The sequence below is a fragment of the Spinacia oleracea genome, chromosome 2, assembly GCF_020520425.1.
Source record: "Spinacia oleracea cultivar Varoflay chromosome 2, BTI_SOV_V1, whole genome shotgun sequence".
Taxonomy (NCBI): Eukaryota; Viridiplantae; Streptophyta; class Magnoliopsida; order Caryophyllales; family Amaranthaceae; genus Spinacia; species Spinacia oleracea.
The window spans coordinates 84,332,098-84,353,826 of NC_079488.1; the positions used below are offsets into that span (position 1 = coordinate 84,332,098).

Sequence of the window (21,729 nt, forward strand, 5' to 3'; positions counted from 1 at the left end):
TCTGTTATCATAGAAATCATAATCTTCCTCTGTATTTCCAGTGCATTCAGTGGGTCCAGGAGTTAGGGTTTTGGGTAACATTATAGTGGTTTACGTTGTTTCCAGATTGGGTTTTTTGAGTGTTTGGGTTTTCTGTGTTAGGTTATGATACATATGACAATTCATAAATCATGCGGAAAAACCATAAAGTCAGGAAAACATATTATTTACACATAATCATTTAGCATAGTTTAGATGCATACTCTTTGTTGCGTGCCTTCCCTAGCTGCGCCCGAACCGAACAAGAACAAGTCTTTAGGACTCCAAGTGTCGTCCCTCCGTAGATAGTCCACAGCACGTCCGGATCCGCCTTAAGATTGACCAACTAGAATCGCCCTTAAGGTACTATTATTTTCGACACTTTATAGGCAATTGTGTAATTGAATTTTGCTCTCAAAAACTCAATTTGAATACTTGAATGCTCGATGTAAATATGTTACCCTAGGCACCTATTTATAGAGTTATGGAAAAGGATTTGGAATCCTATTAGGATATTAATTTATTTAATTATAATCCTACTAGGACTCTAATTAAATAAACTAAATCTTTTAGGATTAGATTTAATCATATGACAAATCCCGGTAGCTTTAGGATTCGAGTAGCACACAAACACACACGCACGCACAGCAGCCCACGAGGGGCGCCATGCGCGCGCGCGCGCGCAGCCTGCGAGCTCGCAGCCCACTGCCGCAAGCCCACACGCTGCCGCAGCCTTGGCGCGCGCTGGGCCTGCCTTGCGGTGGGCCTAGCGCAGCCTTGGCTGGTGCGTTTGTGGCGCGCTGGCTTGCTGGGCGATGGCCCGGCTTCGTGCTGGGCCTTCGTCTGGCAGGCCTCGTCCGATGCTAATTCGTACGATACGCTTCCGATTAATTTCCCGATTCCGGAATTCATTTCCGATACGAACATTATTCAATATTTCCGATTCCGGAATCAATTTCCGTTTCGAACAAATATTTAATATTTCCGTTTCCGGAATTATTTTCCGATTCCGATAATATTTCCGATTCTGACAATATTTCCGTTTCCGGCAATATTTCCATTTCCGATAATATTTTCCGATACGTACCATGTTTCCATTTCCGGCAACATCTACGACTTGGATAATATTTATATTTCCGATACGATCCATATTTCCGTTTCCGGCAATATCATCGTTTCCGGAGTATTCAGTTCTTGCCTGTGACGATCTCAGCTCCCACTGAAACTAAGATCCGTCGATTCCGAATATCCATAGATGGACTATTTAATGCCATTAAATACTTGATCCGTTTACATACTATTTGTGTGACCCTACGGGTTCAGTCAAGAGTAATCTGTGGATTAATATCATTAATTCCACTTGAACTGAAGCGGCCTCTAGCTAGGCATTCAGCTCACTTGATCTCACTGAATTATTAACTTGTTAATTAATACTGAACCGCATTTATTAGACTTAACATTGAATGCATACTTGGACATAGGGCATTATTTCCTTCAGTCTCCCACTTGTCCTTAGGGACAAGTGTGCATTTCCTAATTCCTTCGTCGCTCGATGCTTGCTCTTGAACATAAGGTAAGAGTTGTCATCCTTATTATGTCCAGAGGTGTTTCTCGGTTTCAGAGTTCAACTGATCAAATAAACAGATAATCATAGCCTATGATTCATCCGAGCACGGCCATGCATTTCACAGTTTCTAGCTCTCCGAGTGGCCTTGTACAACTTTTAAGCATCTCATCCCGATTTATGGGAGGACAATCCCAATCTTGCGATCTTGAGATTAGACTTCGTTTGATAGGTGATTACCTGAGCGTTGCCTTTATAGCATCCTTTTACGGTGCGACGGTTGGTCAACGTCAAAGCAACCAGTTCTCAAACAAGTAATCTCAAATCACTCAGGTATTGAGGATTTAGTGTCTAATAATTTTAATGAAATTTACTTATGACAGATTTCATCTCTTACAGTAAAGTTTCATAGGTCTTGTCCGATACTAGTCTTTCCAAAGTAAGTATCTATGCAAATGATTATGACATTGCCATGTCCACATAGTTCAAGAAACAGAACTACTAGTCATCTTGCATTCTAGTCGTCTAACGTTTTCTATGCGTCCAATTTTATAGAAAACTCCGACTAGGGACCATTTTCAACCTTTGACATTCAAGTTCACTTGATTGACATTTCTTAGTCACAGGACTGGTCCTGACAGTCTATCTTGAATATATCGTCAAATTGAAGGGACTCATCATTTAATAAACCACAAATTAAATGGAAAAATGAATTCTTTTCATTTATTGTGAATGATTAACCAATAATGTTTTACAAAGATTTAAACTCTAAAACTTTAAAACATTAAACAGGGTCATCAAAGCCATTCTCCAATATGTTTGATTCCCATAGCTGCAGTGTGCGAGTTGTGCTTCGCCTGCGGCAGAGGTTTAGTTAATGGATCTGATATGTTGTCATCAGTTCCAATCTTCTTTATCTCGACTTCTTTTCTTTCAACGAACTCTCGTAGAAGGTGAAATCTACGAAGTACATGCTTGACTCTCTGGTGGTGTCTAGGCTCCTTTGCCTGTGCAATAGCTCCGTTATTATCACAATACAGGGCTATTGGCCCTTTAATGGAGGGGACTACACCAAGTTCACCTATGAACTTCCTTAGCCATATAGCTTCCTTTGCTGCTTCATGTGCAGCAATGTACTCCGCTTCAGTTGTAGAATCCGCAATGGTGCTTTGCTTAGCACTTTTCCAGCTTACTGCTCCTCCGTTGAGGCAGAAGACAAACCCAGACTGTGATCTGAAATCATCTTTGTCGGTTTGGAAACTTGCGTCCGTATAGCCTTTAACAATTAATTCATCATCTCCACCATAGACCAGGAAGTCATCTTTGTGCCTTTTCAGGTACTTCAGAATATTCTTGGCAGCAGTCCAATGCGCCTCTCCTGGGTCTGACTGGTATCTACTCGTAGCACTGAGTGCATACGCAACATCCGGGCGTGTACATATCATAGCATACATTATTGAACCAATCAATGATGCATATGGAATCCCATTCATTCGTCTACGCTCATCAAGTGTTTTTGGGCACTGATTCTTGCTTAGAGTCATTCCATGAGACATGGGTAGGTAGCCTCGCTTGGAGTCCGCCATCTTGAACCTATCAAGCACCTTATTGATATAAGTGCTTTGACTAAGTCCAATCATCCTTTTAGATCTATCTCTGTAAATCTTGATGCCCAATATGTACTGTGCTTCTCCTAGATCTTTCATCGAAAAACATTTCCCAAGCCAAATCTTGACAGAGTTCAACATAGGAATGTCATTTCCGATAAGTAATATGTCGTCGACATATAATACTAGGAAAGCAATTTTGCTCCCACTGACCTTCTTGTATACACAAGATTCGTCTGCGTTCTTGATGAAACCAAAGTCACTGACTGCTTCATCAAAACGTATATTCCAGCTCCTGGATGCCTGCTTCAATCCGTAGATTGACTTCTTTAGCTTGCATACCTTTTTAGCATTCTTTGGATCCTCAAAACCTTCAGGCTGTGTCATAAACACAGTTTTAAGAAAGCAGTTTTGACATCCATCTGCCATATTTCGTAATCGTAATAAGCAGCGATTGCTAACATTATCCGAATAGACTTTAGCATTGCAACTGGTGAAAAGGTTTCATCGTAATCCACACCGTGGACTTGCCTGTAACCTTTTGCAACCAATCTAGCTTTGAAAACTTCAAGTTTCCCATCTTTGTCCTTTTTCAGTTTGAAAACCCATTTGCTTCCAATGGTTTGGTAGCCATCTGGCAAATCGACCAAATCCCATACTTAGTTTTCAGACATGGAGTCTAATTCAGATTGCATGGCTTCCTGCCATTGCTTGGAGCTAGGGCTCGTCATAGCTTGTTTGTAAGTCGCAGGTTCATCACTTTCAAGTAATAGAACGTCATAGCTCTCGTTCGTCAAAATACCTAAGTACCTTTCCGGTTGAGATCTATATCTTTGCGATCTACGCGGGGTAACATTTCTAGATTGACCATGATTCTCACCAGATTCTTCTAAAGATCTCTGAGTTTCATCCTGAATGTCATCTTGAGCATTCTCTAGAGTTTGTTGTTCGACTCGAATTTCTTCGAGGTCTACTTTTCTCCCACTTGTCATTTTGGAAATGTGATCTTTCTCCAAAAAGACACCATCTCGAGCAACAAACACCTTGTTCTCAGATGTATTGTAGAAGTAATACCCCTTTGTTTCCTTTGGATAGCCCACAAGGATACATTTGTCAGATTTTGGATGAAGTTTGTCTGAAATTAATCGTTTAACGTATACTTCACATCCCCAAATCTTCAGAAAAGACACATTTGGAGGCTTTCCAAACCATAATTCGTATGGAGTCTTTTCGACAGCTTTAGACGGAGCTCTATTTATAGTGAGTGCAGCTGTATTTAGTGCATGTCCCCAAAATTCTAATGGAAGTTTGGCCTGACCCATCATTGACCTGACCATGTCTAGCAAGGTTCTGTTCCTCCGTTCCGACACACCGTTCCATTGTGGTGTTCCAGGAGGAGTCAATTCTGATAGAATTCCACATTCTTTCAGATGGTCATCAAATTCATAGCTCAGATATTCACCGCCTCTATCAGACCGCAGTGCCTTAATCTTCTTGCCTAATTGATTCTCTACTTCACTCTGAAATTCCTTGAATTTGTCAAAGGATTCAGACTTATGCTTCATTAGGTAGACATAACCATATCTACTGAAGTCATCGGTGAAAGTGATAAAGTAGCTGAAACCACCTCTAGCATTTGTACTCATTGGTCCACATACATCTGTATGGATTAAACCCAATAGTTCATTTTCTCTTTCTCCAACTTTAGAGAAAGGTTGCTTTGTCATTTTGCCAAGTAAACATGATTCGCATTTACCATAATCCTCTAAGTCAAATGGTTCTAGAATTCCTTCCTTTTGAAGTCTTTCTAAGCGTTTCAAGTTTATATGGCCTAATCGACAATGCCACAGATAGGTGAGATCTGAATCATCCTTTTTGGCCTTTTTGGTATTTATGTTATATACTTGTTTGTCGTGATCTAATAAATAAAGTCCATTGACTAATCTAGCAGATCCATAAAACATCTCTTTAAAATAAAACGAACAACTATTGTCTTTTATTAAAAAGGAAAATCCCTTAGCATCTAAGCAAGAAACTGAAATGATGTTTTTAGTAAGACTTGGAACATGGAAACACTCTTCCAGTTCCAAAACTGGCCCGGAGGGCAACGACAAATAGTAAGTTCCTACAGCTAATGCAGCAATCCGTGCTCCATTTCCCACTCGTAGGTCGACTTCACCCTTGCTTAACTTTCTACTTCTTCTTAGTTCCTGTGGATTGGAATATAAGTGTGAGCCACAACCTGTATCTAATACCCAAGAAGTTGAATTAGCAAGTATACAGTCTATAACGAAAATACCTGAAGATGGAACGACTGTTCCGTTCTTCTGATCTTCCTTTAGCTTTGGACATTCTCTTTTGTAATGGCCTATTCCATCACAATAAAGACAGCTTGATGTGGACTTGTCCTGCTTTTATTTAGCATTGCCCTTGGACTTTCCACCTTTCTTGAACGGTCTCCTTCTAGCCTTGAGTAAATCTTTGGCTTCACAGTCCAGTATTATTTCAGCCTTTCTGACAAGGTGAACAAATTCTGCAACTGTGTCTTCTCTTGGTTCACTTAGGTATAGTTGCTTGAAGCGACCAAACCCACTGTGTAGTGAATTGAGCAAGATAGAGACTGCCATTCTTTCGCTTATTGGTGTTCCTAGTAGACTTAGGCGATCAAAGTATGAACGCATAAGATCCACATGGAACCTCAGTGGGACGCCTACCCTCTGTTTAGTGCGAAGGAGCTGAACATGTGTTTCTTGGACCTCCATCCTATAACACCTGTTGGGAGAACTAACCTTTAGACCAGACATTGATTCAATCAACTCATGGACGTTCAGGTCCCTGTCCTCCGTGCTTCCACGACAGATATCCCTCAGATTCTTGATGAGCGTAAAAGGTTCATAGGCTACAAACCTTCTAGCCCAATCATCAGGGATATTGTTCAGCATGAGACTCATAACCTTTTTGAGATCCGCATCCCAGGCGTAAAATCTCTCAGGGGTCATGTCTCTGGCATAGTAGCTTGGCATGGGATGTGACAGTACATACTCAAGTCCATTGAGTTTGACTATTTCAACTAGCTTAGCTTCCCATTCAAGAAAATTTGCCAGGTTCAGCTTGACCATAAGCTCAGAACCTATGATGATGTTTTGATTGTTGTTTGCCATATTTAAAAACTACAATTGAAAAGAATAAACAAATAAATAACCATTCACAGTTTCTCTTACTAAACTTAAATTCTAGCATACATGCATAATTCAATGTTTATTAAGCATTTTATTCAAGTTATGTGTTCCGGCAGGTGTGAATAAAATGATTCCAAGATCCTAAAATCATTGAAGAACTAAGCACAGTTTGTCGACTTAATCCTAAAACATCTTAGGTAAGCAAAAGCCTTTTGCTAATAGTCTAGAAACTATTCTTGGTTGATAGGTACGTCTAAGAACTTATTAGGTAAACCTATCGATTTTGCCACGACATAAAAGGACTCCTTAATTATATCGTTGAGTTTTACCAAAACTAACATGTACTCACAATTATTTGTGTACCTTGCCCCTTTAGGACCAATAAGTAACACCTCGCTGAGCGAAAACTATTACTAGATTGATGTAAAGGATATCCAAGCAAGTGTATATTTTGGCATGGCACCTTTTAACTCAATTTTTAAGTTTGGAATTAAGGCTCTTACTATGTTGGTTAGATTTTAAGTGAACTAAAACCCTTAATCATGCAACATAATCAAGCTTTTGATCTCATGCATTTTAAGACATATTTAAAAGCAATAAATAACTTAAAACATGCATAAGATAAATGTGATCTAGTATGGCCCGACTTCATCTTGAAGCTTTAACTTCAAAGTCCGTCTTGAAAATCTCTGTGGGAGGCACCATTTTCTTCAAATAGGATAAGCTATAATTAAAACTAATTACAACTATTTGATGGTACGCAGACCATATTTGAATTGAAAAACAACTTTGGTACTTTAGACCAATTACATTCAAATTAATGGTACGCATACCATATTTTCTATCCTATTTGGGCCATACTAGTCACTTCATAACCTGCAAAACAGTACATATACAATATATATCATTCACCCATTCATTATCATGAATGGCCCACATAGCTGGTTAGTAAAACACATTATGCATCACGTAAACATTTGCAGCAATTAATCAAGGGCACCAATAATCTACCAATTATTCAGTCCTTATTAATTCTAATCAAGTTGTTTTAACCTTAAGGATTTGTAGACCTAATCAAGAGTTTATGACTAAAAGGGGCTCCCACTTAAACCAATAAATTCATATGCTTTACTAATTTTAAACATAAAAATGTATTTCTAGTCTAACCGGAAACATACAAATTTAATTAAAATTTAAAGCTCATATAAATTTATAATTGAATCCAAAAAGTTTAATTTAATTTCAGTCGTATTTAAATTAATTCATGATTTTAATTTTAGTAAAATAATTAGAATAAATAAAATTTATTATAATTACAATATTCAAAATTAAAATCCAAGAAAATAATTTAAATTATTAATTTTAAAATTAATTAAAATTACGTAAACTGAAAATTTCAAATTAAAATTTCAAAACGATCTAATCGCAACGCAACAACCCCACGCAACGTACGCCCATGGGCCACACGCACACAACCATCGCTGGCCATGTGCGCGCAGCCCATGCGCTGCGTCGCATCGCTGCTGCTGCTCTCCTTCGCAAGACATCACGCGAGCTGGTGCTCGCTGCGCGCGCCAGCACTCGATGCACGCGAGCCATCGCTCGCTGCGTTCGCTCGCCAGCGTTCGCTTCATGCGAACCAGCGCTCGCTGCGCGCGCTCGCCAGCGCTCGCTTTATGCGAGCCAGCGCTCGCTGCTCGCGCTTGCCAGCGCTCGCTCCTGCGAGCCATCGCTCGCTGCGCGAGGCATCGACGCTGGGCATAGCACTCGTGGCACGCGATCTTGCGCTCGCTGCGCGCGAGGCTCCGCACGCTTGCGCGAGGCAGTGCGCCTTGTGGCGCAGCTCGCTTGCTGCCCACACGCGACTGTTGTGCATGCTTTCGCCCTTGCCCATTCGTCCATTGCTCACAGCCCACGTCACTGGCCTTGGGCGCGCGCGCGGACACAAGCAGCGAGCGTGGGCCGAGCGCTCAGCGTGGGCCGCAAGGCCTGCGCGAGTGTACGGTGCTCGTGCGATGCTCGTGTACGTGCTATACGAATCCTAAAGCTATTAGGATTCGATATATGATTAAATCCTAATCCTAATAGATTAAGTTTATTATTTAGAGTTCAAGTTGGATTCTAATTAATAAATCCAAATCCTAGTAGGATTCTAATTCCTTTTCCTTACCTCTATAAATAGGAGCCTAGGGTCATAATTTATAGACACAATTGAAGTATTCTAAAGGTAAGATTTTGAAGAAAAATCAGTCATACACTTGCACCTAAATAGCCGAAATTCCTAAGCAACCTTAAGGGCGATTCTAGTTGGTCAAGCTTAAGGCGGATCCGGACGTGCTGTGGACTATCTACGGAGGGACGACACTTGGAGTCCTAAAGACTTGTTCTTGTTCCGTTCGGGCGCAGCTAGGGAGGGCACGCAACAAAGTGTATGCATCTAAACTATGCTAAATGATTATGTGTAAATAATATGTTTCCTGGCTTTATGGTTTTTCCGCATGATTTATGTTTATTCATATGTATCATAACCTAACACCTGAGCTCTTCATCATCACTATCAAATTATGGAATCTGGTGGTTGAGCTCCTCATCAGCAAGAGCTTTGATTTCTTTCTCCAAAGCTTCATCATCATCAGCAGCATTGACCCCATCAAAATCACCCCCTTCAGAATCCTCTTCTGGTTGGTATGCTTCATCTGAACCATTTGAGGATGAGTACTCTTCGCCAATCAGCTCATCCCATTTAAGTGGACTATCTGGTCTGTTATCATAGAAATCATAATCTTCCTCTGTATTTCCAGTGCATTCAGTGGGTCCAGGAGTTAGGGTTTTGGGTAACATTATAGTGGTTTACGTTGTTTCCAGTTTGGGTTTTTTGAGTGTTTGGGTTTTCTGTGTTAGGTTATGATACATATGACAATTCATAAATCATGCGGAAAAACCATAAAGCCAGGAAAACATATTATTTACACATAATCATTTAGCATAGTTTAGATGCATACACTTTGTTGCGTGCCCTCCCTAGCTGCGCCCGAACGGAACAAGAACAAGTCTTTAGGACTCCAAGTGTCGTCCCTCCGTAGATAGTCCACAGCACGTCCGGATCCGCCTTAAGATTGACCAACTAGAATCGCCCTTAAGGTACTATTATTTTCGACACTTTATAGGCAATTGTGTAATTGAATTTTTCTCTCAAAAACTCAATTTGAATACTTGAATGCTCGATGTAAATATGTTACCCTAGGCACCTATTTATAGAGTTATGGAAAAGGATTTGGAATCCTATTAGGATATTAATTTATTTAATTATAATCCTACTAGGACTCTAATTAAATAAACTAAATCTTTTAGGATTAGATTTAATCATATGACAAATCCCGGTAGCTTTAGGATTCGAGTAGCACACAAACACACACGCACGTACAGCAGCCCACGAGGGGCGCCATGCGCGCGCGCGCGCAGCCTGCGAGCTCGCAGCCCACTGCCGCAAGCCCACACGCTGCCGCAGCCTTGGCGCGCGCTGGGCCTGCCTTGCGGTGGGCCTGGCGCAGCCTTGGCTGGTGCGTTTGTGGCGCGCTGGCTTGCTGGGAGATGGCCCGGCTTCATGCTGGGCCTTCGTCTGGCAGGCCTCGTCCGATGCTAATTCGTACGATACGCTTCCGATTAATTTCCCGATTCCGGATTTCTTTTCCGATACGAACAATATTCAATATTTCCGATTCCGGAATCAATTTCCGTTTCGAACAAATATTTAATATTTCCGTTTCCGGAATTATTTTCCGATTCCGATAATATTTCCGATTCTGACAATATTTCCGTTTCCGGCAATATTTCCGATTCCGGCAATATTTCCATTTCCGATAATATTTTCCGATACGTACCATGTTTCCGTTTCCGGCAACATCTACGACTTGGATAATATTTATATTTCCGATACGATCCATATTTCCGTTTCCGGCAATATCATCGTTTCCGGAGTATTCATTTCTTGCCTGTGACGATCTCAGCTCCCACTGAAACTAAGATCCGTCGATTCCGAATATCCATAGATGGAGTATTTAATGCCATTAAATACTTGATCCGTTTACGTACTATTTGTGTGACCCTACGGGTTCAGTCAAGAGTAAGCTGTGGATTAATATCATTTCCACTTAAACTGAAGCGGCCTCTAGCTAGGCATTCAGCTCACTTGATCTCACTGAATTATTAACTTGTTAATTAATACTGAACCGCATTTATTAGACTTAACATTGAATGCATACTTGGACCAAGGGCATTATTTCCTTCATTCTGCTGTTTGGGTTTTTTTTAGTGTTTGGGTTTTCTGCAGTTTGGGATTGTTGAGTGTGTGGGATTTCTGTTGAGATAGTGCTTTGTAAGTCTGGTTGAGATTGGACAGGATTGTTTGTTTGAGATTGGGTACTCTTCAATCTTGGACTGGACCTAAGATGTATGGAGTTGGGCTTTTGTGTGGCTTTTTTTGAGGCTGGGCTTTTATGCATCATCATGGGCTTGGAGATTTAGCCGGTGCCTTTGCTTTCATTTGGGCCTTATTCTTCTGTGGTGTTACAACTTTTGATGGGGGAGGGAGTGGGAGGAGTGGGGTTCGGAGGACCACAGGTTCATCAACTCCATGTAACACAAACAACTCTATTGACCTACACTTCAACACAAATTCAGCCATTTGTAAGACTTCCTTGTTAGTGTACACCCTCATTAACCCATCTGTTAACCCCTTATTAGGGAGAAAGTAGTATATCTCCTCAACTTTCCCGTACTTCCCACATTTCTCCACTAATTCCAGTAAATACCACCAACATAGTTCATCAATATCCACATGAAACGTTCTAGCTTGCCCACCCACATATTGTCGACCTATCGGTTTATCCTTAAACAAACCCCCATGCCAAAATTTCAAAGTAACAACCACTTGATCCCCCATTAAACTACAATCACACAAACATAAATTGATCAATTTACGAGATTAAAAACCACTAAAATTACAGAATTATGCAATTTTACGATTTTAAATTGAAAATAATTAGGAAAGTATGCAAATTTACGATTTCAAATTCCCAAATATTACTAAATTACGAAAAATGACGACTTTAAAATCACAACAATTAGGCATAATTCCGGTTCTTCACATCGACAATCATGGAAGTTGAATTTCAGAGTCACGAAATTAAAACCCTAATTACAAAAATTACTACATTGAAAACCCTAAATTGCGAAATTAATTAGGTTAAACATGAAATTACACTTGATTATGCAGTTATAAAACCCTAAACTACAAACGTACTCATAAATTGATGTTGACCTTCAATTTTTGGGCGTGATTGTGATGTTTAGGTGCGAAATTGAAGTCACCCACAAAATGAAAGAGAATCCTTCCAAAAACGGAAATTCAGATGGTGATTGATGTAGTATAGTACGAGTGATGATGGTGGATGGTGATGGATGCGTCCTTTTTTCGCAGAGAAGTAAATGAAAGAAGGAGGAGTAAATGGAAGAACGAAGGTTGGTGAAGGTGGTTGGGCTTCAGAAAATGGGAGGGAAAACAAAAACACATGCCTCACAATAGCTTACCTCACAAAATTTGGGAAAATAAAAAGATAAATTAAAAAATATAAAAAAAACATCTTTAACTTAGTCAACCGGTCACCAGTAAAAAAGCCCACGCAAAGTCAAGCTCCCCCTAAGTTAGGACCACCCAGTAATAATCCGTACTTGGGACCTTTTAAAGAGGAAGGCCCATAGTTGAGACTGCCTTTATCAATTTTTCTATATTTTTTCTTCAAATTCTTATGTGTTAATTTTTTTCCCTTTTGTTGGAGTTTGCCGGTTAAATTTAATAAGAATGGCATGAAATTCGGTAGAATAATATAGACATGCACATTACAATATTATAGAAATTAAAATGTAGCGGCAAGTGGAAAATGCAGAGCTTTGAAAATATGAACAATTGTGCATGTAGGCTTAGAAGTAATTTTTTGTAATATGATTTTCAATATATAATTCTAGTTATTATATTTTTATTTTTATTTTCGCATTTGTGTAACTATGCAGAATTCGATCTTCCATGGCTAAAATATGTTTTTTTTTTTTTGGTAGAAGCTAAAATATGTAACGTTTTCATTTGTACCATAGATTTGTCATGAAATTTGAAAGTGAATAATTGTTCTAAATTATTTCCTTATTCTTTCATGTCCATTAATTACCCTTTATTATTGTTATTTCCAATTTAGTCTCCCCAATAATTTTGTGTGGGTGGTTTTGCTGATTTGTTAATTTTTTTTATTTCTTAAGTTTCCTTAAATAACGAAACATGAGAGATGAGAATTGAGGTTTTGTAGCCCTCACATTCCTCACCACTTTGCTTTAATAATATAGATATGTCAATAAGCGGTGAATTAAGGATGCTCATTTATTGCCCTTAAATACAGCAACGCTCGGATTATACAGGGGTGTGCACGGTGCTCTTCGTGCACCTGCCCAAAAACACACAAAAATAACAATAAAACGCAACAAACATAAAAACCGCAAAAAAAAGAGAAAAGAACAAAGAAAATAAATCAGAAAAGAACATTAACAAGTAAAGTAAAAGAACATTAGCAAAAACCCAAAAAGAACACTAATATTAACAAATCAGAGAAAAGGTACAAATATAAAAAGCAGTTATATTTTTTCTTGTTCTTTTAAGTTTTAGAAATGTTCTTTTCCAACCAATTTATGTTCTAGTTAAAAAATAAAACGACAAACCTTTGATGAACTTTAAAACCAAATTTATATTTTTTTCTTGTTCTTTTAAGTTCTGGAAATGTTCTTTTCCGACCAATTTATGTTCTGATTAAAAAATAAAACGACGAACCTTTGATGAACTTTAAAACCATATCTATATTTTTTCTTGTTCTTTTAAGTTCTGGAAATGTTCTTTTTCAACCAATTTATGTTCTAATTAAAAAAATAACACGACGGTGAATTTCAAAAGTCGTTAGTGCACTTCTGATACAATTTATTATTTAAGATTAAAAATATGTTTTAATTCCGTTATTTTATTTATCAAAAAATATCTGAAAACAACACTGTAAATATGTAAAAAGAACAATTGCTGATTTTATAAAAGAACACATTATTTTGATGCCACGGAAATAGAAAGTTATAAGAAAAGAACATTAAAATTTAAAAAGAACATAGAATTAAGAACGAGAAAATTTACCTTAATCACCCGATGCAACTTCATCAACAGCATAAACCTCTTTGAATGAATAAAAAAAATTCAAAAAATAGCGAAATTGAAATAGTATTTTGCTTAATAAACTAGATTTTTGTAAACGTAATTCAATTAATATCACATTTCAGAGAAAGAAGGAGGAGAAAATTTATTTTGAACTTTCTCTCTCATAAAATCTCTCTTCTGTTGGGAGAAACTAAAAACTCTCCTCTTTCTCTCTCAAGAATGTGTTTCTAAAATGAGAAGTTATGAATCCAACATGAGAAATATTATATATATAGAAAATTAAAAATAAAAGAAATAAAAAAAAAAGGGGGGGGGGGGGGGGGAAGGAGAAGAAATACAAGCCATGTTCATGATAAGAACGGTGCACTTGTTTTTTTTTTGTGTGTTTTGTTGTTCTGTTCTTTTGTGTTTATTAGATATAAATCTTAATGTTCTTTTATGTTTGTTCTTTTTTCAGAAAGTACAGTATTGAAGAGCAAAAGCTTCTACTTGACCAGCAACAAATGATGTTAAATCTTCAAAAACAGCTGAAAGAACAAGAAGAGAGGCTGAATAAACAAAGCAATGCCTCAAAAGAACAAAAAGAGGATGAACCTCAAAGAACATTATAAAGAAAAGAACATTATAAATAACAGAAAAGAACATATCATGTAGAACACTTATTTTAACCATGTAAAACAACATTACCAATAAAAAACGAACAACAATAGAGCATAAAAGAACATAATAAAGTAAAGAAAAAGAACATTATAAATAACATAAAAGAACATATCATGTAGAACACTTATTTTAACCATGTGAAAAAAGAACAAGAAAAAAGATAAAAGAACAACAAAAATGGTAAAAGAACAATTTGATCTGAAGTGTTAATATCAAAAGAACAACAAGCTAAAGCAAAAAAGAACAACAAGCCAAAGCATAAAAGAACAGCAAGCTAAAGCAAAAAAGAACAACATGTTCAATAATTATTTTCTGTATTATTACAATCTCTTAATACATATATCAGAACCAATATATAAAAGAACAAAAGGTAAGACTAAAAGAACATATAAAATCGAAAAAAGAACAGAAATTAAAATCATCGGAAATATATAATCAAAATACATTAATCATCAAAATCATCAAAATATATAATCAAAATACATTAATCAAAGTAATTGAAAAATGCAGAAATCCAAATGATAAAAAAAATCAAATAAATTGAAATGATCAAATAACGAACATCGAAATCAAAATCATCAGAAATAAGTAAGTCGTTTTTAAAAAATTGAAAAATTGCCTTCACAAATCGGATTATCAGCAGAGGAATTCAAATTTGAATAAGAAGAATCAATAGAATTTGATATTGAAGTAGAAAAATCAACTAATATCTGATGATTTTCGATTACTTTCTCTCTTCTCTTCACAGTTTCTCTCTCCTCTTCATATTTTCTCTCTCCTCTTCACAAATTCTGATTCAAAAATTATAAAAAAGAAGGTCTATATACCAGAAAAATGGAGCGAAAAACAAAAGAACGAAAATAAAACGACCAGAATAGAACAGAGCAGTCATTGTTCTTTTTTTAACAAAAAAACAACGTTTGTTCTTTTCTTCTCCAGATTTAAACCCGCGTTTTATATTTGACGTGTGTCGTTTGGACACCAGTGCACCAAGAGCACCATACACACCCTTGCACAATCGTATTTGCGCTAGTAAGATCTCTCTTACGTGAATTCACCGAGTGAGTTAAGCATCAGAGGAGCTTTTCTAGGATCCACCTCGATACCAGTTAACATCCTTGTATGTAGGTATATTTAAACGCAAAATACAAATCAAGCACGGTCTTTTTCAACACAACGATTAAAACCTTATTCCAGATTACTTGTTTCATACCCGAAACAAGGTTACTAATTGTAAGATCAAAATATAGTGTATATAAGCCAATCAAAGATAATATAAGCCCACCAATAATGTAATTTCTGCAACATAACTTGCTAATTGTAACAAGAGCTTATACTAGTCAACAACACCGGCTTGAAACGGAGTAAAGTGTTTGTCCGTAATGGTCAAAGTCAAAGGAAGGCTCTTCATTTCGAGATAGCAAGTACTATATGTAGGGGACCACAGTATCAGGATTCTGACAAAGATTATGGATTTTATTAATCTTAATTACCAACTTTAATCTTCTCTTAACACTTAATTAACAGCATCTTTACTCTCATTTCTATTAACCCAAGAATTAACAAGTACGAAGTATTAATTATTCATTTGCCAGTCGTACTATGTATCTTGTTGTCTATATCATGAGGTAATGCTATACAATATGCTCCCAAAACCCAATTAAAAAAGACAGACGTAAAAAATAGTTATAGTTATACATTTCGACCGTTTCTTTTTAAATTTTCAATCAATATTCTTATGGGAAGACAAATCATGTTATAATTTGAAGAACTAATCTTTAATAACATCAAGATTTTCGTTATTATTCAAAATTGTGTAATAATTCAGATATAACGATTAATATGGAGCATAGAAAATGTACTACATAAGAGATTGCGCGTCTATTATACATGTACGTATACATTAAATGTATGTGAAATGCATGAATTACTAGTGAAAAAGTAGTAGTATCCATTAAATGCACATATATAGTGTATGATGAATTTAATTGAATGCTCTTACATAATAATGTCCCCAGATGAAAGAAGTGTCACTTTCATAGAGATAGAATCATGAAGAACAGCATGAAAGCCTTACAATGCCTGAATTCAATTAATTACTTTTATTAATTTGAAAACCTAATTGTATAATAATATAAGTAAAATATAATAATAATATACATGGAAAATGTAGAAAAACCATTTACTTGGAATTGGGAACCACGTGATGCCATTAAGACAAAACGCCCGACCGAGTGACTAATTAACTTAGAACGAGGTAGAAGGTTAAGATCGAAATATTAATTTAACTAACTATGAAGTAATTAACTAAATCAACTAATAGGTCAAGCTTGTGCGTGGTCAGTGATAGTAAAGGTCCACCATTATGTGTGATAGGTCACATATACAAATCTCCATCCCTATTTATAATCAGTAGGGCACTTGTGGCTCATTTGCAATCGAAGATAATTCACTAAATCAAATATGAACTTGTTAGTCCAATATATAACAATTAATCTCAATAATAAGCACAACAAATCTTAACAGAAAAGGGGGTAGGGAATAAAAGAAATAAAACTAAATACTCCTACAAATAAATAAAAAATAGAGAGATTAATAATTTGAGGACTTGTTTTATTTTCGTGATATTTTTTTTGGTAATTAAGTTAAATTTTAACATAAAGGAGACCTATGAGGAATTCCTTTTCGTCTACTCATGCTTGTAGCCATGTCTTCGTCAGAAACCTTATTAATTGATCTTCCACAAACATATAAACCACTTCTCTTCTTCCGGACGATATCGGTAGCCGTGCATGCCACGCTCATGTTCTCGGAGTCCGATGAGCCGCCGCAGTACGAACTCATTGGCTCGTCCCCGCAATCGACAATGGTGGAGTTGGGGGTTTCATTCGTCATTTCATCATCTCCCATGTCTTGAGGGTATAAGAAGTCCGGACTTAATTGTAACACTTTGCATACCCTTAAGTATGGTTTAAGGTCTCTATTATGTGTCAACACAAAGTCCACCTAATAACAATAACAATAACAATAATACTTTAAACATTATTCACAATAGAATTACATACACATATCGGACACAGACCTTAACCATTATGTCAACCTTATTGGTTATTCACAAATTAAATATATGTACGTACTTGAACTATAATCCCTTATAATTGGAGTAATTCTTGAAACTAGAACCCTTTAATTTCTTAAAATCAATAAAAGCTGGAATTCAATACATTTGAACACTGACGAATTCAAGATGCTCAAGCACCAATGCACAATTACACCCACTCTCATTTTTTGCAGCAAAAATTACTTGAAACAATGAAATTTAAACTCCCAAGTGTCGTACTTTGTAAAAAATTAACTCCCCTAACATTTGAATTTTGCATAATTGCATTGTATGATCAAATATGCACATCTGAATGCATAATTTAATTAATTAGTATTTGAAACGTCTCGTACATACGCATCAGTATTGAGTACAGTCTGAATATATTGACATTAAATTGGAAAAGCGAGCTTGGAATGAGAATTCTATACACAAGAGTAAGACCAAACACACTTTAAGTTTATGGTCGGAATTCATTGTTTCTTGTAGTGATAGTGACACAAGTAATTAGTTAATTAAACATGCACATAGGTTCAAGTTTCAATAATTAACTATAGTGATTAATCGATCTAAGCAAGAGATTAACTCTATGCTTAAACAAACATTTGATTTTGCATTGTATAACCACATACTACATAATATGTATACGGAAATCAAATTAAAGCGACAATTAAAAAGGACAGGAATGGAGTATAATAAGAGGGAATTAAATAGAATTAATGAATTTGTATACCTTGCACCCTAGAGAGCAATGAATATAAGGTTCTTGGAGACTTCTATCACAAGAAGTGCAATAATTTCCAGCTCCTTTGAATTGCCTATTTTGAGGCCTTTTCTTGATAAATATCACCTTGGCGCTATTTATAGTGTAAGCCTAAATCAAATCCAAAATTGAGTATTAGTATTAATTAATTATCTCAATTTCTGAAAGTTCAAATTCTTAACATATTGAAATTCGTGTTTGAAAATTAAAAAAAGAAACTGAATTATGGAAGGGGAATTGTGGAAAAATAACAAACCTGAACATTAGAACAATCAATAACCTTCTCAAGGTCTTCCATCCTAATAACATCATGGTAAACATAACGGCGAATTTGAATAAGGCGATGAAGGCGGTGTGTGGTGAGGCAATGAGGGCATAGACTGGTGCAACAATCTAAGCATAATACGTTCTTCTCATTCTTCTTTGCTGTCTCATGAACTGGACAATTCACAAAGAAGGTTTCACTGTATAGTGCTTCCAACCATGCTGGCTTTCCATAACCCTAATCATTTTTTTGTCAATACAAAACACACACACAAATTTAACATTTTTCCATGAATTTAACATTAACTTATCAAGTTTTTGAGCTAATTAAACTACATATAAAATTCCAATAACCCTAATAGTTTTTGTCAAAATAAACCAGAAATTTAACATTTTTTTGCATGAATTTTATACTTATTATTATACATCGAATCATTTATATATCAAAAATACACTACAAAATTCCAACAATCTATAATTATCTGAAACATGAAAAAGAACAAAAATTATTAACAATTATGAGTTTTGAGCAAACCAAAATTCAGAATTTCGATTATTCGGAACATAAAAACGAATAATAAAATAAAGATAAAACCAAAACCAAAACCAAAACCAAAACCAAAACCCACCCCTAAAGAAAAGGAGAAACTTTTAATTAAATCCGCAAGAATTTAGCAACCATATATGATTTATGATGAACTTGGAGCCAACCAAAATTCAAACATGAAAATATATATACACATCTTAATTTCACAATATGTTTGAGTTACAGGGCCGGGATTTGTTATTAATTATATGAACACGAACTTGAAAGTAATTAGAATTCAAAATTCGCGAAGCTTAAAGAAAAAGAAGGGTAGAAATTGAACATACCATGATGACAAGCAAGAAAACAATAAGAATTATTGGGTAATCTCCTCTAGGAAGAGGTTTACAGTGGAAGTTGGAAATAGTAAAAATCGGAAGAAGTGACAAATAAGAGGGAAGAGGGGTTTTTAGGGCATCAAGTTTGTGAGTATTTATGGAAGTTCACAAGAGAGGAAATTAGGGGGATATTTTTTTATTCCTTGGGAAGTGAGACAACATATTGTCAAGAAGAAAGATTGAGATATATGAGTTGAGTTGCCCTTTTTTTAAAATAAAAATTTTATTTCAAAATAAATAAAAATATAAAAATGAGAGAGAGTAAGATATGAGGAGAACGTGCAAGCTGTTTCCATGTCTCCCATTCACAAATCTTCCTTTAAAATTAAGGGCCAAAAATGTGGTTGCTCATCACCTTGGCAAAAGAGATCTTCAAAATTTAACTAAATAAAATCCAAAAGTTTTGCTCTTTGTTTATTAGGGTCTCTCTTCTCTCCTTCTTGAACTAGTAAAAATAAGTTTGTCCCCATTTTCTATCCGTCTTTTTTATTCCATTTCCTAAGTTTACTTGTATACAAATTACTAAATTACTATTAGTACTACTATAGTAGTAGTATAATAGTAGGATTATTAGAGTTGAGTTTTTGGGTAGTCGATATGATCACTCTCTTTTTATTTGTCTGTCTCGGTCTTTGAGATCAACTAGTTTTATATCCGTGCAGCGCATGATTATTACTACTCCGTAAATATTTTTATGTAATACTTTTTAATAATTTAATAATTATTTACAGAAAAGTTAATAAAATAAAATATATTTCGTAAATGAGTTCATCGACACCAATTGATTCAATTTTCCCTAAATAAATAATTAAAAAAAATTAAGTTTTTTTCAGACATTTTAACACACAAATAAGTTTATTCCAGTCAAAATAAGTTTATTGCATATAAAATAAATTGAGATAATATAAGTTTAGACAAAATAAGTCGAATAAAACAGAGACTTAAGTTAACTACATTTATCTAAAATTATATTCCTTGAAATAAGTGTACTCATATTTACTTTCAATATAAGGTAACAATTTGCTAATATTTGTTTCTTTCAGTTCTTTATAAAAAGTTTCTCATACTCTTTTCACAACTTTTTTCAAATCAACAGGTATTGACATGTATTGTTTTGCCTGTCTTTTTTTCTGAAGGAGTTTTGTGTGTCTTTAAGTATAGTTGATCTTGGTAGTTAAAAATGTGCCACAAATATTCTCTCGCAAAGAAGGAACGCGTAATATTTTAGTATTATTTTAAAATAAAGTAGTGTAATTATTGATTGATTGTTCATAAATGAAATTGTAAAAATAATATTGTGTAGTACACAAGATGTATGTTGCTATATTAATATATTTTGAAAAAAAAATACTCTGTATAATATAAGGATATTTAATAACATACATTACAAATAAAAAAGTTGATAAAAGATATCAATTAATAAGGAATAATTTTCTTTTTTAAAAAAGGTATATATATTTTTTTTTAAAATATGGTGAAATCTTTTCGGCAAAAAAAAAAAGGAAAAAATACTAAGGACTCACTAGGACATGACACGTGTCATTCCTGGTGTGTCTTTTAGTATATAGTATTAGATGAACGAAATAAGATATCAATTCATTTCAAGTTGTTACGAATGTGAATCACTATATGAACAAGACACAAAGTACAAATCATATGGTAAATGATAATAATGTATCGTTTGCTAGCTATACATACCTTTGTTTTTTATCACTTTTATCTACCATGTACATATACGTGGATATCAACTAACTTAAGATCCTAGATCCTTCATTTGGTTACAAGCTTTTTAAATTTCAAAGATTTTTAACTTAGCTCGAGTCATATTTTATTGATCAAATACTTGGTTCTTTAAAACGCCATATTTTTTTTTATTATTATTATTCAATTGAATTAGGGTTGTTTGTTGCCAATCCCATATTAGTTCTAATACTTTTTTGTTGGTTCAATTCGATTGAGACTAATATCAATTGAGATTCAATTAGAGGGAGGCTTTATCTTGTTTGAATTTATTTATTATTAACTGAAAAAATCACTTCACAAACAATAATCGCAACGAGAGTCAGAGTTGTTAGATAGAAGATACCCTTATACGCAATTATATATCTCATATGGAATCCTCTCATACGCTAGAAACTTATGTCTAGCGGAAGTATTGTAGTTATTTAGAATGAATATTGTTTACTGAAAGTGAAGAGAACAAGTCCTTGTATAACAATAAAATAGGTAAGGTACAAAAATGCAGGACTTGAATTTAAAAATCACAGCAAGCTGATGATGATGATTTATCGTAACCCCAATATCTTTTAAGAGGCTCCAACAACAAGTGGATAAGATAAGGTTGGACATAGGTAACCTTACCCCTTCAATTACAAAGAGCATGTTTCAAATTAATCCATAAGCGAAACGG

At 35.5% G+C, this 21,729-nt stretch overlaps 1 protein-coding gene across 1 annotated transcript; it reads right to left on the minus strand.

Moving 5' to 3' along the window:
- Positions 1 to 16,725: 16,725 nt before the first annotated feature.
- Positions 16,726 to 19,733, minus strand: LOC110799243 (protein RGF1 INDUCIBLE TRANSCRIPTION FACTOR 1). The gene is made up of 4 exons (XM_022004463.2): positions 19,269 to 19,733; positions 18,388 to 18,633; positions 18,102 to 18,242; positions 16,726 to 17,274 (listed from the first exon to the last, which is right to left on the minus strand). The coding sequence occupies exons 1-4, from the start codon at positions 19,269 to 19,271 to the stop codon at positions 16,921 to 16,923; spliced, it is 744 nt and encodes a 247-aa protein (XP_021860155.1). The 5' UTR covers positions 19,272 to 19,733; the 3' UTR covers positions 16,726 to 16,920.
- Between the last annotated feature and the right edge of the window lie 1,996 nt (positions 19,734 to 21,729).